The sequence below is a fragment of the Fringilla coelebs genome (assembly GCF_963513975.1).
Source record: "Fringilla coelebs genome assembly, chromosome: Z".
NCBI classification, from domain to species: Eukaryota; Metazoa; Chordata; class Aves; order Passeriformes; family Fringillidae; genus Fringilla; species Fringilla coelebs.
In genome coordinates, this window is record NC_140031.1 from 21,467,567 (window position 1) to 21,491,956 (window position 24,390).

The following is a 24,390-nucleotide window of genomic DNA, read 5'->3' on the forward strand; positions in this document are numbered from 1 at the left end:
TTTTTTCACCAGTGATTTTTTTTTTTGCCTGTGTTGTGTAAGCTGTGGAATGTGCCTATATCATACAGTGAAAAGACTTGAGTGACAGGCAGTTGTGGTTGTCACTGGCTACTTCCCCACTAGTATGTTCGTGCTTCTACATTCTTTTTGAAAATACTGGTATTGACATTTTTTCTTTCATTTGAAAATGTGATTTTGAAAGTTCATGATAGTTGCCTAATGATAGTGACAGTAATTCTTTGTAGCTGTAGTAAGTACACAAGTCAGGTACAGTGACATCTTTGTTTCCCTGTATTTCCTTATTTCCTGCTGGTAATGCTGTTTCAGGATCCAGATAGATCCAGAATGTTGCCTGTGTGTAAGCTTTTCATTTCAGCATCGATTACCCTTGTATGTCACATCCAAGAGGAAGGGCATGTGGTAGATGCAGTGAACAGGTTGGTTATTTGGGTTGTAGAGAAAAGCCGATGGATTTTTATTTTTTATTTCTAATTAGGACTGTCATAGCTTGTTTGTTACGTTTCAGTCAAGTTTGTCCTTTATGCAGACTTAAGAACTGACCAGGTAATTGGTATCATGGGAAAGTGCTCCAATAGGTTCCATGCATTAAATGTTCCAAAACAGTAAGAAAAAGTGAATATTGGCAGACTTTCTTTGCAATTTGCAACATAGATTTTGTAGCAGGAAAATGCTTTCTAGAAAGAAATTTCTGCTTTGAGGAAAGGTTTTCTGGGGATTTGCTTCTTCAAAATATTACTGAAAACCATTGAGTTTTGAAGATAAATGAATATTTATCTTCAGAAAGAGGGCTGCAGTAGGAACTGAATTAGTTGCATGGCAGCTCTTGCAGCAGCTTTGTCTATTAATCTCTCTCATAAGTGCATTGATTTGTCTCTTTTGGTTCAGAACTAGTGGTTACTAGCTTAAATGTATTCAGTATTGCTTTTCTCTGCCATTGCTCTTGAAGTTAAATGACTTTTTCCTTTTGGAATTTAGCCCTAGCAAGCTACCTTTAATCTGTTTCTGTTAGATAGACTAGGCAAGCCAAGCTCCTTCAGTTTTTTCTCACAGTCTACGTCTCCATTCCTAGGATTGCCTTGATCATGGCTACTTTATAGCTGTTTCAGTTTGAGCTCTTTTCTTCAAAACCAATACCAGCTGCTCAGTCTGCATGTTTGCTGGTTCACTGATCACTTTGTGACTTGGACTCCACTGGATGCTCTCTCCAGTGATAGAATGAAGGCTTCATCTGCTTGCTCCAATAAGTTTTTTGCAGTTAGTTACCTGTCTGAATGTCATTCCACAGAGTTCAGCAGTGACAATGCAAGTCTGCAAGTGCTGCTTCTTAAAGATAGTTCAGTTGACTTGCACTACAGATGCACTACAAAGTTGTTTTGCTTTGCCTATGTTATGTGGCTCACTTATCTTTTTACCCCTTTATTGTTTAGTGGGTGATAGTTTAGACAGCATTTACTTACCTTTGAACTGCTCTTCAAAATGGACACCCTAAAGCTGTTTTTCCTTTAGCAGGAATCAGAAGAACTCTCCTCTGATGAAGAGATGAAAATGGCAGAAATGCGACCACCACTGATAGAAACCTCCATAAACCAACCAAAAGTGGTAGCCCTAAGCAACAGCAAAAAAGGTAACAAACCATAAAAAGCATTGGAAGTGTTTTGTGATTTCAATAATTTCTTGACTCAAAGTGGCTATTTTTTCAAATTAAATTAAGTAGGCTTAATTTGTATGTTTTAAAATAAAGATTTTCCTAGTTAAGCAATGAAAGTGGGAAAAAACTGCATATACTGGAGTGCATGCTAGAGAAATCTGTGTTGATACCTTATTTTTCTTGATTCTTGTCAGTTTAAATCAGAGAGGAAGAGAAGAAAGTTTTGGGGGGTTTGGAGCTTGAGCATAATCTTGATGTAACTTAAGAAAAGGATTACAGAAAGTGGTATTTATATTAGTAACTCCCCCTTCACCCAGATTTTGTGAATTCTTGCTGAGATAGGCAGCTGCTATAACTGCTGTTATAGGCAGCAGTATCACTTATTTAAATTTCTCTACAGTGCTCTCTTCCTAAGGTTTAAGAGTAATCCTTTCTTGTGAAAACTCTTTCTCCAGAGTTATTTTACTCTTTTATTTTTCTTTGCTCCTCTAGCATGAAAATTCTGAATCTGTTTTTTATAACTAAATTTTATATTCTCTGAAATATAAATTTGGTCTGGGTAATAATTTCCTTAGGACTAAGAAGTGACGTAAGATTCAGAGAAAACATGATATAGAAAGAGGATAGCGAATAATATTTTGCTTCATATGATATCCAAGTCCAGTACTTCCAGGACAAAAAGCTTTTCTGGACATTAGATGTAAAAAGGTGAGATTTGATGAGGAGAACCCCATGGTGGAAGCAGGAAGTCTGCTGAGGATCACATACAGATGAAAAGGTGGATGTTTACCAATGCTCTCCTTGGATTTTTTGTCTGACTTAAGTACCAGGTCAAAACTTCTTTCTTGTCTCTGAAGACAGACATTAGTTCCACAAAATGTATGCGTTTGGCATCTGTAACTGGCTTGAAGCAAAAATTTAAATGTATTTGTTTCTACACTCATGTCAGAATCACGGCTGCCTTGAATTCCCCCAGAGAAATTATTTTTATACGGATGTAGTATGTAAGTATGCATACATTATGCAAGAATCAATGTGCACAGGGGTAAATTACTCTGAAAATGTTGTCCTAAGGGATCTGCAAAGCATGGGAATGCATTCAATTCAAAATCTGCAGAAGAACATTTTTCATTGCTGCTTTTTTTACTTTATTAAAAAGCTTTACAGATCTCATCCAGTGATCTAGATAGTTCCAGAGTACTTGGTCTAGTCAATAGCTTTAATAATGATAAAATAATCAAAATCAGGAACAGTGTACCCTTTCAAATCCTGCATGTGAAGCAGTGTGCTTCGTTTTCTTAGAAGCCAAGAGACTCATGTAATAGGCAATTCTGAAATCCTTATAGTATGATAACTAAGTATGACAACAGAAGTATCATTTGATAGATATTTTAAGGAAGTATTCAGTAATATAGCACTTGTGTATGACAAAGGAAATGGGAATAAAGCAAGAATTTAGTTTTAATTAGCAGATAAGGGCTGTTTACATAAGGCCAAATATTTTAAAAGATAGGAACTATTAACAACAGTATTTTGTAAGTTTAAATGAACTTTGCTAAGGTGTTAGCTTACATTTTAGTTTCTGGTAGTAAGAATTACTGAAAAACAATAGACAGTTTCTAAATACTATACATACACATATGAAATGGTTATTAATAAAATCTGTGTGTCTAACTAAATTGGCAAATTTTTATTTCAGATGATTCAAAAGATACTGATTCCTTATCAGATGAAGCTACCCACAATAGTAATCAGAATAACAGCAACTGTTCCTCTCCTTCTCGAATGTCAGATTCTGTTTCCTTAAATACTGACAGTAGCCAAGATATTTCTCTCTGTTCTCCTGACAAAGAAACACATGCTGCTGTTCTATCCAAAATCAGGTTTGTAAGATATTGTGGACCACTAAGAAGATACATTAGAAAAATGTTACTTAATATTTTATATGGTGTTCCTTCCTTTAATTCATTCATTTATCATTCATTAAATATTTAAAATTTCAGTGTTTTATAATAGGGTTAATAATGTTTTTTCATGTTAATAAAGTTCTCAAAAAAATGAAAACATTCAGAGACTAGCTGTAGTACACAATACATGGTTCTCATTTCTGTTAATAATAGGGTGTAATAATTTTATGTTTTTAAGTTTTTTTCCCTACAAAATACATCCGTGTGCCATTTTAAAAGCTCCGTGTTTTTATTTGCTTAATTTTAAAAATCAATTTGATTGCTAACATGACTATTAAAGGTTCTTAAAAACTTGCAAAGATTGGAATTACAGGTTGTTACTCTTCTAGGAGTTTTAGTTTAAAAGTGCCATTTTTCATAAAAACTGCTAATACAAACAGGAAAGTTGTCCAAAATGGAAACTAAAAGAAATTAATTTAAAAGTAAGTTATTATCACTTGTCAAGAAGTGTACTTCTTGACACTTTTGAACTGTTTTTAATTATTCTTGTTGAGTTTAAACAAACTTCTGAAACCACGTGATGTAAAAACATTGCCCAAATGAACTCTTTCTATAACATATTTCTTCGATATAAGATAGCAAATCATAAATGTGTTTCTTTGTCCTGTTTGGTATGCACTGCATGGTTACATATTAATGGTAATTTTTTTCTAAAATGATACTTAGAGAAATGCATTCATTCTTAGGAGAATTTCTTAAGAGCCATCTTTTTCCTTCCAGGCGAGAAGATGAAAATTTGAATAATCTCTTGCAAAATGGAGGAGAATTGAATATAACTGTAGAAGAAAAACTAAATGTGCAGGAGAAGGTTACAAATTTGTCTGAATATGAATTGAGCATTGAGGAAAGATTAGGCCTGATAGGAAAAGGCGTTGATCTAAGCACTCCTATGGAGGAGTCTCACAAATTAGACCAAATAAACATGAACATCAATAAACTTGTTAGTGAAGAGGCAGTGCCTGTTCCTGTAGAAAAGTTAGAAACACAGAAAATGGTTTCAGTAATGGGCTTTTTGAATGACAACGCAAAAGAAGAAAGTGAGCACTTGGAAAATGAAAATAAATATTGTGTAAATAAAGTAAATGGACTTGCTGAGGAAACAGTACAGTCTCCCAGTAAAGAAAAACTTGCAAAAAGCACTACAGTTGATGGGGATTCTGCTGAGCTGTCTGTTTCTAGAAGCACTGAAGATTTGTCCCCACAGAGAAGCGGTCCTGTGATGAAATCTCACAGCATCACAAGTATGGAGAGTGGTGGGTTGAAAATCTATGATACTGTAAATGAGAATGGATCTCAACAACCAAACTCAGCGGTAAAACCAGGATCAGATACTGCAGATGGAAAAAACATTGTCCGAAGTAAATCTGCTACTCTTCTCTATGATCAGCCTTTACAGGTTTTTCCTGGGTCATCGTCATCATCTGATTTAGTATCTTCTACAAAAACGGTGTTCAAGTTTGACTCAAATCACAATCCTGAAGGTGCTAATGTAGTGAGGGGATCAGTGACAGGCGGTGCACAGATGCTCTGTGCTCCCCAATATAATATTCAGTACAGCAGCAGTGCAGCAGCAAAAGATGCCTTGTGGCCCCAGAAACAAAACACCCAAGTAGAACCAGGCACTTTACCTCCTTCACGTCTGCTTAGATCTGACAGTACAGAAACTCCAAGTTATGTAAAGCATTCTGGCAACATGAATTTTTCCAATCATAACAATGTCCGGGCGAGTGCTGTGTACAACACTCACCAGCGGATGGCTGGGAGACACGCAGATCTGTGGGCTGTTCCACCAGGTGACAGACTGCTCCCAGGAGCAACCAGGCACACTCTTCAAAGACAGAGCAGTGTATCTTCTACAGCTTCCATAAATATTGGGGATAGTGGACCTTCAAGACGAGCCCAAGTTCCTGAGGGGGACTACTTAACATACAGAGATTTGCATTCAATGGGAAGAGCTGCAGCTACGGTAATGTCGGGACAGCAGAGGCCTCTCTCTGCCCGGACATACAGCATCGATGGTCCCAACGTGGCCCGGCCGCAGAGCGCACGGCCGTCGGTCAGCGAAATACCAGAAAGAACTATGTCAGTCAGTGACTTCAATTACTCGCGGACTAGCCCCTCCAAGAGATCAAACCCAAGGGTTAACTCCGAGCACTCGTTATTAGACCCTGCAGGAAAAACTAAAGTCCCTCATGACTGGAGGGAACAGGTGCTGCGACATATTGAGGCTAAAAAGCTAGAAAAGGTAAAAACAATCATAATAATTTTTTTATACTTTTCTGTTACCTAGATATGGAATAAGGTAAACACTCTGTTTTGAACAGCTTTTAATTACTAGTGAAAATCTAATTCTAATCTTGCTTTAAAAAGGATGTGTTTGTGATGAATATCTGAGAAACACTCAGATGGTAGACTGAACTAAATTAATTCTTCCCTCAAAGGAAAAAAACATCTTTTCCCCCAAAGAAAAAAAGAAAGGTGCTGTTTTTTTTTTTAACATCATACTTGCCAGCTTAGCTAGATTACTTTTGAATACATTAAATAATGTCATACAGACATGCTGGACTGCAAAGCCAGCTCTTTTAAGGTAATTTTTAAGATAAATTTTATTGTAGATTTGTATTCACAATTTACTAAAATATTCCCTTAGACTTCTTGATCTTTCTGTTCTGCCTTTTTTTCACCCTATTTCTTCTCTTTAAGAACATGGAAAAAGAAAATCAGTAAAATCTATTTAGAAGTATGGCTCTGCAGCTTTAGTTGCTGAGGAATTCAAAAGCCATAATTATCATGTATTTGCCTTCAAGCCAGTTATCTTTTGAAGTTGGGTATCTGACAGATTGTTGAATGAATATTTATTGCTTGCTGTGAGATGAGAACACTTTAAAATCTTGTTCATTTCAGAAAAATCACAGTAGGTTTTGATATAAGTAGAGATGATGAACAGGATTCTTTATGTACTGTAAATGCCATCAAGAATTTCAGCTGATAAGTAGAGCTGAACAATTATGTATCTTCAAAGAATTTGAGTAGAGCCTGGAAGAGTGTAATCTGTGCTGTCCTGCTAACCCAGTTGAAAATATCATCACTAAAAATGGCTTGAAAGTCATTTAGCCAGATCATGTTTCTTTGGAAGGGAATTAACTATCCAAATGACATTTTGATTGTGCCTGTTAGATGGATTTTGTTTTTTAGTTTCTTTTCTAAGAACATAGTTTGCTTTGTAATTATTATGGTAACTACTTGAATATCTGTGATGGCTAGAGAAATTTAATTAGAGATAGTTGGAGAAATTACTTTTAACTATTATTTTTCTTCAGAAATCCCAGTATTTGGAGGGAGGGGTTTGCTTTTTGGTTTTTTGGGGCGTTTTTTGGGTTGGATTTTTTCTTTCAAATTGCATAAATTCTGGTGACAGAAGGGGATGGGTTTCATTTTTTTATAGACACCTGCACATAAGCTGTACTTATTCTTCTGATCCAGGTCGTCATGTGCAACAGGAAGTGTCTTAGGGTAGTACTGTGCTGTCATATGGGGACCCATTGTCCCACAAGAGGGTCACTAGTCTCACCATGTTCCAACTCAAATAAAATGCGCATTCCCTCATTTTCCATTCTCCTGGATGGATGTATCAAATCTTACATAAAGTGACAAGAGAAGCAAAAATACCAGCAATCCTTGAGTACAAAGGGAAGCAGAGCTGCAGTGCCCTGATAATGCAGTTGTTTATAGCTTGTTCATTGGTATGTTAGGATCAGTTTTTAATGCAGCAGTGATATCTGTTTGGGTCTGCAGCAGTGTAGTCACCTTTACTTAAATGGCGTTGACTGCCTGACTTGATTCCGTTTATATCTGACAATACTTTTCATTATGCTTTATATGTAAACTTTAATTTTTCCTACTAGACTGATGTCTAGTAGGAAAAATAACTGCTCTTAAGATTTTAGCTGTGCATTTAATTTAACAGAACATTTAAGTCTGTTTTTTATGTTTCTTTTGTTTTGGCCTTGAAGTTTTTTAAAGTAGTCTTAACAATCTGAGACTTATTTAAGGGTTTAGAGTGAATGTGTATACTGAATTGTCTTCTCTATATTCTTTAGGATATAACCAACTTAAAAAGAAAAATCTGAATTGTGAAAAATGTAGATACGATCCTGTATGGCAGCTGGCAGATATGATAATAGGGAAATTCTAGCAATCAACTGAATATTTCTTAGTTCTTTTTAAATAATGGCTTTGGTATTTCTGTTTGTAATTAAAAATTAGCCAAGTGGTGAGGGTGCTTTATCTATAAAGCAGATTTCTGAAATGCTTTGAAATCTGAAAAAAAATCCAATAATTAACAGAACTCATTTAAGGAACAAGTTCAGTTACAGAGCTTGCTTAAGGAACGTTTATTGGAAACAACTATGACAAAGTTTTCATGGATTTAAAATGGCACTTTTTTTTTAACATAAGATGCAACACTGAAAAAATTACAAATTCAAAATTAAGCATTGTGATGAATATCTAATACCTATTTTCTTGACCAGCATAGATTAATAGTAATACTTTTGCTGTGACTCTACTGTTATTGAATTTAATCATGTTTATCATTTGTATCCTTACAGGTAGAAATGCTTATTAGGAAGGAAAATGTGGCGGGCTTTTGGGGATTGGTTTTGTTGGTTGTTGTTTTGTTTGGTTGTTTTATTTTCTTTTCCTAAGCACTTGAAAGACATGTTAATTGTATTTTTATAACATTTAGTAACTGAAGAGAGAGAGGAGTGAACCCACTTAAATTTGTCCAACAGTGTCTGCTTGTTGGACAAACTGGAGAAACTAGTTGTTTATTAGCTCTTTTTACCTGAGATAGGTGGGAAGAACTTTTAGGAGTTTGCTTAAGCAAAGATGCAAACTAGTTTTAAGTCTAGCAAAAATTATTAACAATGGGTTCCAGCCAAATAGCTAGCATTTGTAATACCTTTAATAACCTGTAAGGGTCATGGTATGGGCCATTCATTTAGGAGTTGGACTTGATGATCCTTCTGTGTCCCTTCACACTCAGAACACTGTGTGTTTCTGTGAAATGAATAACTAAAATTATCCATCTGAGTGAATGAAGGTGAAAATAGTTCATGAGACCATTTGTAAATAGAAAATCTGCATATATTAGAAGAAACAATTTGCTTACCTGATGCAAAGCATATTTTATTGGGAGATACAGGAGCTTATTTAAATATCAAACTGCTCTCTAGTGGTTACATACATAACATGTTGGAAAGCATGCAGTCAATTCAGCCCTACCCCAACTTAAAAAATTTAGTGCAGAGTTTCAAAAGCAATAATATTTTTCAGCATATTTTCTTTTTTGAGTGTGACTTACCCATTTTACTACTTAGTATGTTACAATAGACTCTTTTATTACTCCTGTTGGCTTTTATTAAGGAAATGAAGCTAAAATTCCACCTGTGTAAAAAGACTAGTATCACACATTTGTGGTAGAGGAATTTCTCATCCATAAATTGCTGTAAAAAGTATCTGCAACTGTTACCTGCAAATATGAGTACTTGACCTTGCTGAGAATACAAAATTAGTTACTGAGTTTGATTGTCCTTCCCTTGCATATGTATATTTTCCTTTTTTTGTTGCAGATCTCATGGGAGTTCATTAGATGTGTGTTTGCTTTCAATTCTAATTTCACCTGAAATTAAGTCCTGTGTTTTTCATCTACTTTATCTACTACTTACCTAATCTACAGATTGTCTAAAATGCATTCAGAGGAGGGATATAGTTTAATTCCTACTTTTTTTTCTTAGAGTGCCTTATTAAAAGAAAAATGTGTAATTGTTTCAGTACTGATGTGGAATTGCAGTTTTAATTAAAGTTTGAAACTTTTTCTTCAACATATTTTTAATGCCACATAGTTAACATGCAAAAATATTTCAATTGATATGACCTCAGATTTTCTTCCTAGTTAAACTTGCTTCGGTGTGTCAAGGACAGTGACTTCAGTGGGTCTGTGCATACATAAAACACTGAAGTGTTCATAAGATCATAACCTGAAGAATATTTTTACATAGTTTCATATCCTAATAAATTACAGGAGTATTATTTCTTTAGTACTTGTTAGTTTTACATTTTTATTTTAGTTATATTTACTATTTTTTTCTTTTTGAATGGACATCTGAACCATCATTGTGTTATAATGATATTTTGTGGAGTTCAGAAGTCAAACCACCATGCTTTAAAAGGAATAAAATTCTTGTGCATTTGGTATGTAAACAGCAAAAGTTCCCAATCTGCAAACATTTTCTGACGTGGAATTTAAATTAGGTGTAGTTTTTCCATATGTAACTCTTCAATAGGAAGAGTCTGTTATGTGGATAGTGGGAATGAAAACTGAGGGGATTTCTAGACACTTAATATTGTCTCAAAGGATGACCTATGTCCACCTTTACCCTGCAGTTGATTCTAGGTAATGTTAAATAAATCAATAAATAAAAAAGACTAAGGCTTAGCAGTTAAGTTACCAGTTTAGGCTGTTTCAAGATAAATAGAATGTAGAGTATTGTTCTCTGCAGATATTGAAACTATTAGTTCCTCTTCAATGCCCAAATGTCATGGCTTGCCATGACAGACTCCAAACAGTCTTAAAATTACAATATTATTCTCCTAATAATTACAATATAATTCGCCTATAAAAATTACAATATTTTTCTCCTATAAATTCTTCTAAATAAATTCCACTACTTTTTTGCTTGCACCTAAGTAAATGCATTAAGGCATTTCAATTCCCAAATCACACACTTTTGGAGTCTGAAACGTTAGTTCTTTTGCAAGCTGCAAAAAAGATAACACATTCCAGCTTGTATAATCTAAAAAAATACAAGTAAACCCCAGAATTATGCTACTAGCCTGCATCTAAACTGATTCCATTAGAGACTAATTTGACTACAAATTGGAATTATTATGATGAACATACTGATTATTATTTTGTACATAGCTATTTTTGCTTGATGTGTTGTAGTTCCTAATATGGACTATTGATGGCTAAATAACTGCTTTCTAGTAAAAATATATTCAATGAAATATAAATATAAATGTAATTTAAATCTATTACGTTATATATATATAAATCATTAAATATATAGTAAAAAGTATGCTGAAACATGACATGTTTATTTCTTAGTGTGTATCAGTTCAGAGTAACTGAAGTAATTCTTCTCAGGCTTCAAATAGTTGAATTAATATTTTGCAGGCCATTATGCCTTAAGACATAGTAGCAAGCCAGGTAAATAATGGAGCTGGTATTTAGAATTAACAGTCATACTTAGTGTGAAATTTAGATCATGCATTTATTCCAGATTCAGTTTTTAATAATTTGTAGTGAAAATCAGGGCAGTTAGTGGCATTTGCATATTTAGATTTCAGAAGATGTGTTCTCTGGTGCAGCAGTCTTCAGGAATTTTTCTCAGAAATATACACCATCATTCTCATATTGAGAAACAAAATTAACAGGAATGCTGTTCACACTCCAGATGCATTAGTTTCTCTCTTCCCAGCTCAAACAGGTAGAGGACAAATACTCTTGTTTTGTCCCTAGGAATCTTTTCTTGTGTTAAGCTAAAACTTTCTTATATGACCATTTTAAATAGTATTTATTTTGTACTGTTAGTCCAGCTTCTGGGTTTCTTCTAATTTAGTGTTGAGGTGCTGTGCTCATGTAGAAAAGGAGAGTAACAGTGTTTGCAGTGTTCCCAACTCTTCCCTACACCAACTGCATAATGATTTCTTGTACTTTTAGAAAAAAGTCTCTTTCAAGAAAGAAAATGTTATAAACCCTTGAGAGTTCATACTTCTCAGATTATGTAGTCACCTTGAAACTCACTTAACTGAAATCTCAGTTCCTGATGTTCATACCTCTGTAAATTTTAGGAATGTTCTCCCTCTCTTTTGCAGATCTATCTTAGATTTTAAATCCAAATTTGCATTGTTACTTATCTCTCTTGTCGCACAGATAGTTGCTATTTATTGGCTGTTTGGCTCTCTCTGAGAATGAACCCAGTGGATCTAGGGGTCTTTGCAGTACGATAGTCAGCTAGAGACACTTTGAAGAGAGCACTCTTTAGTCCCACCATGCATTATTTCTATTTTTATCAGTCTTTTTGCCACTTACAGAGGATGGAGAGATATAGGAGCCTCTGAGAGCTTCCTGTAAGGATACTTCAAGGAATTGCCTGTAGTTGTGGGGCAAGAAGACCACATGGTTAATTACAGACACTGTTATGAGAAGAATAGTAAGAAGATGGTTTGAGGCACTAGGAAGCTAAGGAAAATTGACTTTGGCTTTTTTGCCTGGGTGTTTAACCTAAAACTTAGAGGAGCAGTAAGCTCAGATTGAGTGTTTAGTGAATGTAGATTTAAATGCTAAGAACAGTCTTCCTCTCCCAAGAAAGGGAAAACATCTGCAGACTTTCTTGGAAGCTCGAAAAATCCACTGGCTAGAGAACAGGGAAGGTGTAAAAGAGAAACACGAAGAATGCTTACTATGTCACTGAGGCAGAGGTTATCCAAGAGCTTCAGCCAAGATAAAACCAGTATTGTCAGTAAAGACAGTTTTTCGAGGGAGTTTCCAATGACTGTGCTACCAGAGCATCTGGGGAATATGAGTATGCAGAGGCATATGGCTTTGATTATTAAACTAGTTTTAGTTCTACAAGATGAAGCTAGGACAAAAGACCAGATGTTTGCCTAAGGACTAGTGACTATTTTCAGAATCATATTAGTATACATAATCAACAGGCAAATGCCAAAATGTGTTTATACATGTAGGAATTGTTACAGTATCTTAGTCAATTATACCTATTTTGAACACTCCTTTCTTTAACTCAGAAAAATTAAAAGCTTTACAGAAAACAGCTTTTGAATTTGCTGGGTTTGTGGTGTATCTTTTTTCTACAATAGTATTTTTTTCATGGGGTTGTCACATTTTCAAGATAGCTTTGTTTTTATTTATCAGATGGCCCATGGAAGATTTTTTATTTCTTCTTTTGCCCTGTCTTTTCATTTCGTTTTGTTCTTACAGCTACAAAAGACCGTGGTGGCAAGATGGTAATGTCTCTTGCTTTCATTTTGTTGTCCTTGCTAGTATTGCAGGGGTCAGGTTTGCAGGCTAATGAAGCTCAAACTCCAACCACTGTCACATCTGTCCTTGAGGTCACGTTACCTCTTTGATTGCCTACAGTAGCACAGGGGTAGTCTCAGTTTTGTTCACACCTCTTCCTTTAAATGAGGCTTGTTTAAATTCTTGAGTGAAGTATTACTGGAATGCACTGGATATTATCCGCGTGGTTATAGCAAGAAAATTCAGTCAGTCAAATCTCTGTCTAAATTTTTATTTGTACTTTACTAGTAGTGGTGATGGGGGATGAGAAAATAGTAAGGGGTAATTAGATAATTTCCACAGGTGTTTTACTTTACAGCTTATCTTCCTATAACATACTTGTTATGTTGCAAATAAAATGAAAACCTGAAAATTTTGATAAGCACATTTGTTGTTTTTTTCAGACATGTGAATATTTCAGTTACTTTATTTACATGTAATTCTGCATGTGAACTGCTGATTGCATGCTGATTTACAGTAAATAAAGTTAAATAGGGTCACTGAGTTGTGTTTATATATCACAGTGGTACTGTTCTTGCATGGTTTTATCTTGCATGACAATGGAATATGTTTGTATTACATGTATAACATGTCTTGTGGTTTATGCATGCTGCACTAATCTCTGTGTTAAATCTGTCCCCTCTTTATTCAGAGCATGCTGTCTCGGTCCTTTAATTCCAATTATGGTGCAGTTAGCAACTTTCACTATGGCAGCTCTAGGGATCTGCATGGCAGCCAGGGTAGTGTTGCCTTGAGTGTTGCAGACGGAAGAGGTTCTGGTGTGCACATTGTTCGAGTGAGTACCTACAGGAGGCTATTGCAATATATAGAGGGGGAAAGAATAAACTGTAAGGGGGTCCTTAAATTGATACATTGAGTTATCCTTTTACATATGAACAATGCTTTATTAAAAAGAATATAATTTATATGCTGAAATTATTTTTTTAGGCATTAAATATTGTACCTTCATATGTTGTAAGCTTATTGCAGGGTTTTTCATTTTAATGTCATGAAATGGAGTTCTCTAACTGGCTTTGTAAATAGTTGAATATGTGTAGAACTGTCTGATTTCATTGTACATTTGTGATCAAAAGTGTACAATTCTGAATTTAACCTACGCTGATAAGGTTTGAACAAAAACCTTACTATTCGTCTTCCTCCCCAAAAAGAAATTCTCAATATATAAAGTGTAGTGTAAAATACTGTAGGCGTTCAAGAAAATTTATAGTCAGAAAATATGAGGAAATGAGCTTTTAAATAAGCACCCTGAGTGGTGTGTATGGCATCCCTAGTGAGCAGGATAAAGTCATCAGAAATTTTCCTTGAATCTTTGAATAGTTAGTCCCTAGGATTTGTTAATTAATTTACTGCTGATAAGAAGACACCTCTGCAGTTGTGAGATTTGTATATGTCCATCAGTATTTTAAGTGTGGATGTCTTGGTTAGTGAGATTTTCTGCATAAATAATGTCCTAGTCAATAAAAAAATATAAAGAATTATAAAGCCTTTAAACTGTTTTATCCTGAGTTTCTTTTGAGAATTTTTAAGTTTAAATTATATAAAGACATTTATCTTTACCACTTCATTCTGTTTAAAGCATCCCCAGGCTTCTGCTCCAGGAGACCAATGCCAGGACGAAGTATTTATTTCGGGACAGCAGAATTACTCATCTGCCACACTTAGTCTAAAAGATGTTCCTCCAGACAGCATGAAAAAACCAGCTGTACAGGTAGTTATCTGGATGAAAACATGGATAGGACATTATTTGCTTTTATTCATAAGTCTGTATATTTTATTAGCAGTAGAAACTTATGTTGGGATAGCAGTTGGAACTAGGGCTTCTTTAAAATACACAGGCTTCAAAACTGGCATAAATGAAACAGCATCCTCAATGAAACAGTTGACTGTATGAAGAAAGATGGTTCTTATTTTTCTTCAGTAGGTAATTTGAAAGAAGAAATCTGCAGCCAAACTTGCAAGGGAAAATTGGAATATGGCAGATGAATTCAGAAAAGTAATATGAAACTGATTAAACCTTCTGAAGAACAAACTTGAAATCTGTTGTGATGAAATTGTGATGATAAACCAGAATTAGTAGGAAACACTCTGTATTCATCTCTAAGCACCATGTCTGGAAGCGGGTCTTGCTACCATGAAACTAAATGGATTTTTGTAAATTAATCAGCAGAAGCTGATTTTATTCTTACGCCTTCAGTAATTTCAGTGGCATTTTACTGACAATGGGTATTGGGAACTTGCACAGCTGTGGATACATTTTACCTATATAAACTCTGCCTCTAGCAACAAAAAAAGTTTTTCTGGTGTACTTCAGGTTTTCAGAAAAGGCAATGCAAAATTGTGTATATTAAATACATATGATCTGTAAATAATCTGAAAATGTATTATATACACACGTTATCGTCACAATCAGTCTGACATAAACTCAACAGAGCATATTCTTATGCGTGTCCATTCACATAGCATGGTTACAGGTTGAAATTTGCACACATATTACTTGTAATACTGAGTGAGTATTTTAATATCCTTGTATCCCATAACTAATGTGATAAGGGTGACAGGCCAGTCTGTAACTTGAGTGATAGCAATTTTGGAATCATACAGATGAATCAGTGACTAATTAAGGTGGATAAGAGCATGAGATGTATTGGCAAGGGGGTAAAAAGGCTGTGCATCTCAACACACCTTCACTTACGAAACATTAGCATCATTCCTGGTGACATGACTGGAGTGCACTGTATGTCTTGACAGTTGTGTACCTCACTGCTGCTTGTCATCATTATACCTATCAATCAATTACATATGCATTAAGCAAAGAGTAACATTTGTTGGAAATACTACAGTTTTGATACAAAAATCTTGAGCTTGGATGGTAACTTGCTCAGGGTGTTTTCTTATGAAGTGGTCACCATAATATGCTTGGTGAGCATGTAGTCTGCTAGCCTGGGATGGTGGGTGGGAACGTCTATTTTTGTATGATCTGTTGGAAATTGTTACAAAACCTCTGAATTTTTGGCAAGAAAAGTGCAGACTATAATGGCATGAATCAAGTGTCAATACTATCAGTTGCACTGCTGGAAAATAATATTTGGGAAAACTCAGTAAAAAAACACATGCTAAAAGCAAAGGCTGTATAATATGTGATAATAAATTAGCACTCAAATTAAGTTTTTGTTTTTCAAATTGTTCAGTAGGTCAGAGCTGATAGCTATAAACAAAATGGATGTAATTGTACATGATCTAGAAGAGTTTTAATAATGTTGCTGAAAATTAAGAGTAGAATTGAGGACTGATGCTTATAAAATGTATGACCCTGATATTTTTTTTTTCAGATGCCTTTAACAAATGGACAAATGTGCCAGCCTCAGAGGCTTCCAGCAAACTATAGCCAAGTCCATCATCTCCCTCCTCAATCATCAGTCGCAAGACATCCATCTAGAGAGCAATTAATTGATTATCTGATGTTGAAAGTTGCCCACCAACCTCCCTATACCCAGTCCCAGTGCTCTCCCAGACAAAGCCATGAGTTGGCAAAGCAAGAGGTAAGAGTAAAATCTATCTGATACATACAACATCTGTCAGTCAGAGACACTGTTACATTATTTTCATTTATTATCATTTCTCTGTAGATGGTGACAGAAGCTATATAGGGATTTATCTCCAGCAAAAAAATCTCAGAGCAATTCTGTCCCTCAGATCACACATTCCTTCCATTTTGAGAGAAATGTGGTAGAATTTTAACTGAACGCACCAGAAACTTTAACTTGCATCTTTTTACTCAGCTAAAAATTATTTTCTCAACTAAATTTATTTCTCTCAACTTCATTGTTTAGCTAGTAACTGAAGAAAACACAAAATCACAGTACAGCTTAGAGTACTTTGCATCTGAAATGGATAAAAAACCTGCAAGTGCAGAAATGTGTATCTGTAAGCAAAAATCCATAAAAATGTTGGAGCAATCTGATGCATGCCTGATAATTATGTTTTGTTTATGATAGACAGATGTGTATATAAGAAATTCTTGTACCATTTAATGACTCTTTCATTGTGACAGCCATCTTTCTATATTGTTTGAGTTTTTTTTTGAGAAAATCCTGATAACTTCATTTTCATTCTGTGCTAGAATGAGAATGTCCACTTCCTGTGTCAATTAAGTTTTTTATTCAACTCTTCTAGCAAGAGAAAGAGGACAGTCTGTGCTATGTACAACTTGCAGTCAAAGTAGGAATGAGGTTTGATTTTCAAAATTTACCTAGAGGTAGCAAAGAAATAGGAAGAACAGATTCTTTCACATAAGCATGTATATTTGCTCGGGGCATTAAAGTAACCTACATAATATCAAAATATCTCTGAATTTAAAGCCCATGTGAATTGTTATTATAATAAGTGTGATATTGGAGTAAAACTTAGGCACAATGATACATGATGTTATATTGCAATCTTGTTCTGCATTAATATAATGAGATATAATACTCTCTGACCTGCTTAATTTTTTTTTTCATTTCAAAGCTTTTATTCAACTGAATTCCTAATAATTCCATTACAGTAGCTCTGAATATAGATTTTCAGCCTATTCATCTAACTTTGGTTGTAATTACTTAGATTCGAGTGAGAGTTGACAAGGATCCAGAACTTGGATTTAGTATATCAGGAGGAGTTGGAGGGAGAGGAAATCCATTCAGACCAGAAGATGATGTAAGTATTCTATAATAATGCTTCTTGAAAGCCTCCTGATCTGTAATGTTTCTCACGTTCAGCAATGGGAGAAAAGAAAGTATATATATTTCCCAAACCACTACATTCCAGGACTGGAAAGGAGAGAACTGGAAAATTGTATGGAAAATCAAGGTTGTAGGTGGTCACGGTTGAATGACAGTATAGATGATTATTCCAGATGAGTAGTTTTTGCAGTGGTTAACAGTTCTAGTTATCAGCAGATTTGAGATGGTGAATTGTGGAGTATACAATTAGGAATCCTCTTATAAAAGAGACAGTGATTTAGCCTACAGCTCTATTTCTGGTAGTAGATAATTCATGTTGATATATACATCTGCCAAATTAAACCAAGGTGGATCGCAATTACCTTTAAAGATAATTCTGGATTTTTAACATCAGAAAAGGGAGACAGTTTTAAAAGCCAGAGAGACCTGTAGAATAGTATTGTGTTTTCTTCTACTTAGGATGGAAATTTGCAAAAATATTTTGAATTACATCTGATTGATGTTACCCTGTTATTCATGAATAAGTTGTCAAAAATATTTCCACATCTGTTTTTCAAGGGCATATTTGTAACCAGAGTGCAGCCAGATGGACCAGCATCTAAGCTGTTACAGCCAGGGGATAAAATAATTCAGGTAATGTACTTAATGTAATTATTTACAGTAATGACTTAATTAACTAGCCAATGTAATATACTGGTTTGGTTTCAGTTTGCACTTAAGAGCAGAATGTTTACTTTTCAGACAGATTACCTATCTTTTCCTGATTTTTTCCTTTGCTGTCTAATCCTGATACATTCTGGGATGAAACTTTTCATTTTCTGTCACCTAACATGCCAATAAGTGATTCAGACTAAAGCACAGTGGATAATTTTTTCAAATTCTGAACATTTTCCACACGTCTGAAGACAAAAAACAGTGGCAAAAGATGTCATTTGAGATGGAGCATGAACATTTCATTAGGCGATACTGTCATTCAGTTGTTGCATTCGTGGTCGTTCACATGCAGTGTTGTGAACAATGGGTTGTGTGAACACCAGCAGCTGCCCCTGACAGCCGCTCTCCACAGTCGCACTCTCCTGTTTCATCCCTCTCCGTTTGCTGCCTCTCCCCCACTGGCAGGCCAGACATGCCCGAGCCCTGGCCAGAGCTGCCCCTTTGCTGTCTGGTGTCTGGCTGGTCACAGCATGCACCTCCTGGCTGCCCATCTGCTGCTGGCCAGCCAAATCAAGCATTTCAGGAGCCATGGCTTCTGGACTGCAAGCTGTGTTCTTCTTTTCTCTAGGAAGGCTGTACCTATCAGACCTTTTCTGTATCAGATTTGTTTGAAGTTGTCTCATATGAATGAGATTGTTAGCTATTGGGGAGGGGTCAGGGAAATAAACGGTATACTCATAATGCCTTACTTTCTTAACCAAAATGGGCTAGTGGGACATTTGAAAATTGTTCTAGATACTCTTAAATTCCAGAGCTTGTTAAAAATATTCATCGTGTCGTGAAAATGTTGATGGAGCCAACTCTGCTGCGTTTCAGTTTTCTAAAAACAGAACAAACAAAAAGCCCAAAAACAAACACCCAAACCCCCACTAGTATCTTGATTAAACCACAACATCCTGTGAGCTGTATTCTAAAACAAAACAAAATTGAAAACTCAGCCTAATTCTTCAAATGAAAGATAAAGCCAAAAGGCACACAAGAGAACTGAACTGAGACTAAGTTGTTCCCAGCTAAAAGATGGATTGTTCCTGAGCACAATAAAGAATCTCTGCTTGTTTCTCCGCACTGGGGTGAGAGGGGTCCTAGTTCTCTTACTGATACTAGGATGGTGATAACCTAACACCCAGGGTTACCAACACATACAGGAACAGGAAGCATGTTAAAACTTTGAAAACACTGCTAGCACATTTACGTATTTGTAAAGTGGAACATACCTGAAAGGTAATTTCTGTTCTAGTGGTTTATTCCTGTCTTTAGAAATGCCATGCAGACAAATCAAATTACTTACTGAAGTTTTTTTTAATGTTGTTTAATAAGGAATTAAATTTGAAAAAGAGCTCAAGAACAGGTTGCGTTTCCATGCTCTTAGACAATCAGAAGGCACTTTATTTCTCATAACAAAGAGTATTTTTTTATGTAACAGCACATTCTTTTTAGCTGTGATAGTCCCAGTGATGATGTAATGACAGTCCCACTCTGTCTTGAGCCACTCAGACTTCTGTGGATTTTTTAAATTTATATAATCTCTTCCAAATTGCCTTTGCTATGCTTGATTTTGCAATTTTCTCTGTAAAAACATTCAAAAGGCATGCATATTACAATGCATGTCTAATACATATTTCTAGTAAAATATACTACATGACTAATGACTAGATAATTCAAAGTAAGACTTAAAACTAGGCTAGGACATTCTGTACTAATTATTATTTGGAAGGGTTGTTGCTACTTTTGCTCTCTGAACACTCTACATAAATCTTCCTCTGCAAAGATTTGAAAATCCCTGGTTTTCTAACCAAGGATTCAGCTGTTAATTACAGCGAGTGTTCAGTGATGGGATAAGAACTGTAACTTTCAAAATGTCACTGTTAAGGCACAGAGAGTATGTCCAGTTCTCTGTTACCATATGAGCAGCTCAGGGAAAAAGATGGGATGCACAGATGGAAGCAGTAGCAGTTTAAATGGACAAATTTGTCCTTCTGCAACATTTTGCTGACCAGGTTGAGCATGATCTTGCACTGGTAGACTCTGAGAAGTAGAGCCATAGCCATGTTTTCCCTGTCTTTTGTAGGCCAGTTGGGCCTGTCTGTGTTTGCCAAGACAAACTTGTCCAAGAGTAGCAATATTGTTTGGAGTCACACACAAAAACAAGTTGGGGATGACCTCAGAGTCTAACACAAAAAAATAGCTCCCAGTGCAATTAATGTTTTTGTCACAGGACTCAATTGTTTTAATTTTTCACAGATGCCATTTCTAATATTCTGATACTTAAAACAGGATGTGTCATTTGTAGCACATGTGGCTGTATTACAGCTGATGAATTAGATGTCTGATATTAATAGCTTAAAGTTCAGTTTTCTTTTGTTATTTGCAATACTCTTCCAAGGCTGATATGGTAATTTAGTTTTTTGTAGCATGTGGGTACAAATCCAAGTAATCTGTGCTGTTTTATTCTCCACATTCATACAGAAACCTTCAGGCTTAAATAAATGTACATGAAATATCTTTTACTAACATGGAATAAAGACTGTAATTTACAATTTTATGTATTTCTTTTTAGGCTAATGGATACAGCTTCATCAATATTGATCATGGACAAGCAGTGTCGTTGCTAAAGACTTTTCAGAATGCAGTGGAACTCATCATTGTGCGAGAAGTTTCTTCATAAGTACCGTGGATTGTGGGGATAAACCAACAGAATTCATTGAAGGACTATGGGGAAACTGAATATTTTGCATATTTTTATACATGAAAAGAACTCAAAAAGAATTATGATCAAAATTTGTACAGGAAATACTGAACTTGAGGTTAAAGGGGGAAAAACCACTGTAGAGAACATACAGGAAATAATTTTGGAAATGCGTATGGTGAATAAACTTGTTTTTAAGCATTATAGCAATTTAAGGATCACTCCTCCAAGAACAAACCTGTGTTGTTTTTTTGTACAGATGGTAGGTTTATTTTTGGATAATTCATACACATTACTAAACTTTGTGCAAGGCTTTGCGAAGCCTCAGTTGTAGCCAATGGACAGATGGCAGGGCTGTCTGTCCTGTAGCTGTTTATTGCCTTTATTTTTATTCACCAGATATTAACATGTTACGCTGAACCACTTCTGTAGATACGAACGGGGATATGAAGTGTTGGCTTTGCTATGTGCACATTGTATAGATGAATGGGTAGATGGAAGGTGGTGCTGGTTGGACGGAATAAAGGTCAGGTGAAACAATTATCTGCTTTCTAAATCTGGAATCAGGAGAGAAGAAAAAGTGTTCAGTTCTGGAGTGTACGTCTACCAATAGAAAATGCAATAAAAGCTTACGGTGTTTTTTTTAGGAAGACTGTAACTACAAATTTGTGATATTATACAGGATTTGTTCTTAATGTAGTCATTGAATATTCATTTGCCACATGTGATTCATGTTTAGTTGTTTTCTTGCATACATTATTTTTTCAACTTGTACTGTGGAATTGTGCCCAGAGATTTTTCTCTGCTATGGAAATCCCCAATTTTGTGGAAATGGTGATAATTTTATCTTTATAAAAAAGACTCCATTTTAAGCTGACAGATTTTAAAAATGAAACTGAAATGGCCAGTTTTTAAGATTGTTGCCTGTAATATAAATTTAAACATACAAAAATGATGCAGGAAAGGTTATGAAAGATATCTCAATTTTGTTTGGCCTCTGCATTGCCTTGTTAAGCAAAAAGGAAACCATACGCATGGAGCTAGGTAACCAAAGCAAGTTTGTAAAACTTTGAGCAGTGATGGAGAATTGCTGTGGTGAGATGGAGAGCAAAGGGAGGGTGTCCTTACAACCCACCAGTTCGTAATGAGGTTTCTTAAAGGGCTGTTCCTACAGGTAACATTAAATGTGAACTAGACACTTCAGAGTCATTAAAGGGTTTCTAATTACATTAATGTAATAGTGATTTACCACAGGCTGCCTTTGTTCCTTATTACTGTATAAAAGGTTCAATTATGCTTCTATTAATTTTGTTTACCAGAAACATTATCTTTCTCCTTTGTAATTGAATAGAGACTGCATAGTCTGCAGTGATAATTCATACACGGTTGTTATGGACCAGGGAAAAGTGCCATAGAAGACCGATAACTGTTTTTAATCAGGGCTAATAATTAGCCTATCATTGGAGCAATATTCAATTATTGCAGTTCATTTTTAATTATGTACAAGTTGGTAGTTTGGGACAGGTATAAGCGCTTTTTTCAACCCAAAAAGTAAATGCTTTTAATAAAGCTAGCAAAAACACCAGCTTCCTTTAGTTTTGGAACAATGAGCTGGAAGAGAAAGGAATTATACGTAGCTAGCAGTAATAAACAGGCAGTACTTTTTTAATAAGTGAACTCCAATATTATTGCACTTCTTTCAAAGATGTTAACTATTGCTTATTGTACTGTGTATAGTTCTAATAATTTTAATTGAAACCCTTTAACAACTCTTTGTATATTTTAATTCTTTTTAGTTGATTTTCAGTAATATTTGCATAGAAAGTGATTTTTTTGATATATTAGCAGAAATGTGCTGTATTTTGATAAAATTCACTTATTTTCTGTGTGCTGTTAATCTTAAAGAATGAGAAACATAGCTATATAATGGCAGGCTTCAGTGTTTAGTTGTTATTTAGTTTCTATTTTTTTATTGAAAATGCAAAATGTTCACATCATGTGTTCATTACTTTTAATCATGTTATTTTTATCACACACTGCCTTTTAATGGGGATACATACAGACAAGTCCTAAATGACCTTGGTCTTCTATAAAACCTGTATCTTTGAGAAGGGAAAAGTCCAAAAAGCAGAACTGATTCTTTACTGATCTTGGACTGACTTTGTATACATTTTGCAGTACATTTAAATATATCACTGAGAAATTATACTGTATTGTATTTTGCTTTAATGGTAACAAGTTTTAAATGTTGTTGTGTCACTTAATTTTCAGATTTATGTATCACAGAAAAATCCTACCAAAAAACTGTTCGGCTGGTAGAACTATATAAGTAGAGATTTATAGCAAGAAGTTTAGTACTTCTTGTGGAAATACTTGGCCAAAGCTTGTCTTCCGTCAGTTAGCAAATTAATCGTCTAATAAAACATGGATTATGCTCATTTTACTCACTAAATGTTTGAGTTTTCAGTGAATTGAAATATGTTTGTTTTGTCAGTGTCAGTGTGTGAAGGTAAACATGTCAGACTAGATGATTTTGTGGGGAGTGGGAGAAAGAGGACTCCTGAACTAGTCCAGCCAGGATTCAAAAGGAGCAGAGACAATATCAGCACTTTTCAGTTTGAATGCATTGTAAACTACATTTTGAATAGAATAAAATCCATCAGCAACCTGAGTTACTCAGCATGGCAGTGAATTGATGCAAACTGTGTTAATTCTTTCTCTTCTTAATAGTTCATTAAAGAATCAGTTCAACTGATGTAATGAAAAGATGAAGTCTCCCACGTATTTATTATGTAAATATTTTTTTCGTTTCTTTTTGAATGAATTAAGAAAAAGTGTAAATACTTGAAAGCATTCTATGAACACAGACATAGCAATAAGCAACACACAGAATCAAACATTCATTATTATTTCGGTTTTGTTTAGAAATATTCCCTTGTCAACAGCTATGTAATGTTTCTATTGATCAGCATTTATTCAACATTCCAAATTTTTGTATATAAGAAGACTGTTTCTGAGGTAACACATGGAGAATAGATAATAAACTAATGCTCTTTAAAGCTGTGTGAAATTGACTTATTTAAGTTTTAGGAAATTCTCCATAACACTATTTATTAATCTACAGTTTTTGTAAACCTCAGTACTCAATCAATATGCATTAGTAAAGTCTTATTTGTGTTCCTGCCTCTGTGCATCTCAGTGTCCACGGGTCTGTTCTAAGTGATTTCCTTGCAAGACTGGGTTCTTCACAACAAAGTAATGTTTTTGTGAATAACCCCATGTGGTGGGTTAACCTTGCCTTGATGCCAGGTGCTCACCAAACTGCTCTATCATTCCCCCTTCCCTAGCTGTACAGGAGAGAAAATAAGATGGAAACAATTTGCATGTTTAAATAAGGCAGTTTTCTAAAGCAAAAGAGAAAGTTTACACACATACAAGCAAAGAGAAAATATATAATTTTATTTTCTACT

At 35.0% G+C, this 24,390-nt stretch overlaps 1 protein-coding gene across 9 annotated transcripts in view; it reads left to right on the top strand.

Annotated features, from left to right (window-relative positions):
• ERBIN (erbb2 interacting protein) overlaps window positions 1-23,937 on the top strand; it is a 116,596-nt gene extending 92,659 nt beyond the window's left edge. For 6 of the 9 annotated variants that reach the window (XM_084225933.1, XM_084225932.1, XM_084225934.1 and 3 more), the window contains 9 exons: window positions 1,528-1,645; window positions 3,369-3,552; window positions 4,357-5,881; window positions 13,434-13,577; window positions 14,379-14,510; window positions 16,132-16,341; window positions 17,402-17,494; window positions 18,079-18,153; window positions 20,792-23,937. In XM_084225933.1, coding sequence (XP_084082059.1) covers window positions 1,528-1,645; window positions 3,369-3,552; window positions 4,357-5,881; window positions 13,434-13,577; window positions 14,379-14,510; window positions 16,132-16,341; window positions 17,402-17,494; window positions 18,079-18,153; window positions 20,792-20,899 — 2,589 coding nt within the window. In that variant the 3' untranslated portion in view covers window positions 20,900-23,937. Of the gene's footprint in view, window positions 1-1,527; window positions 1,646-3,368; window positions 3,553-4,356; window positions 5,882-9,269; window positions 9,899-13,433; window positions 13,578-14,378; window positions 14,511-16,131; window positions 16,342-17,401; window positions 17,495-18,078; window positions 18,154-20,791 lie in introns of those variants that run through there. The other 3 variants (XM_084225936.1, XM_084225938.1, XM_084225940.1) reach the window with 3 other exon arrangements.
• Window positions 23,938-24,390: the final 453 nt, after the last annotated feature.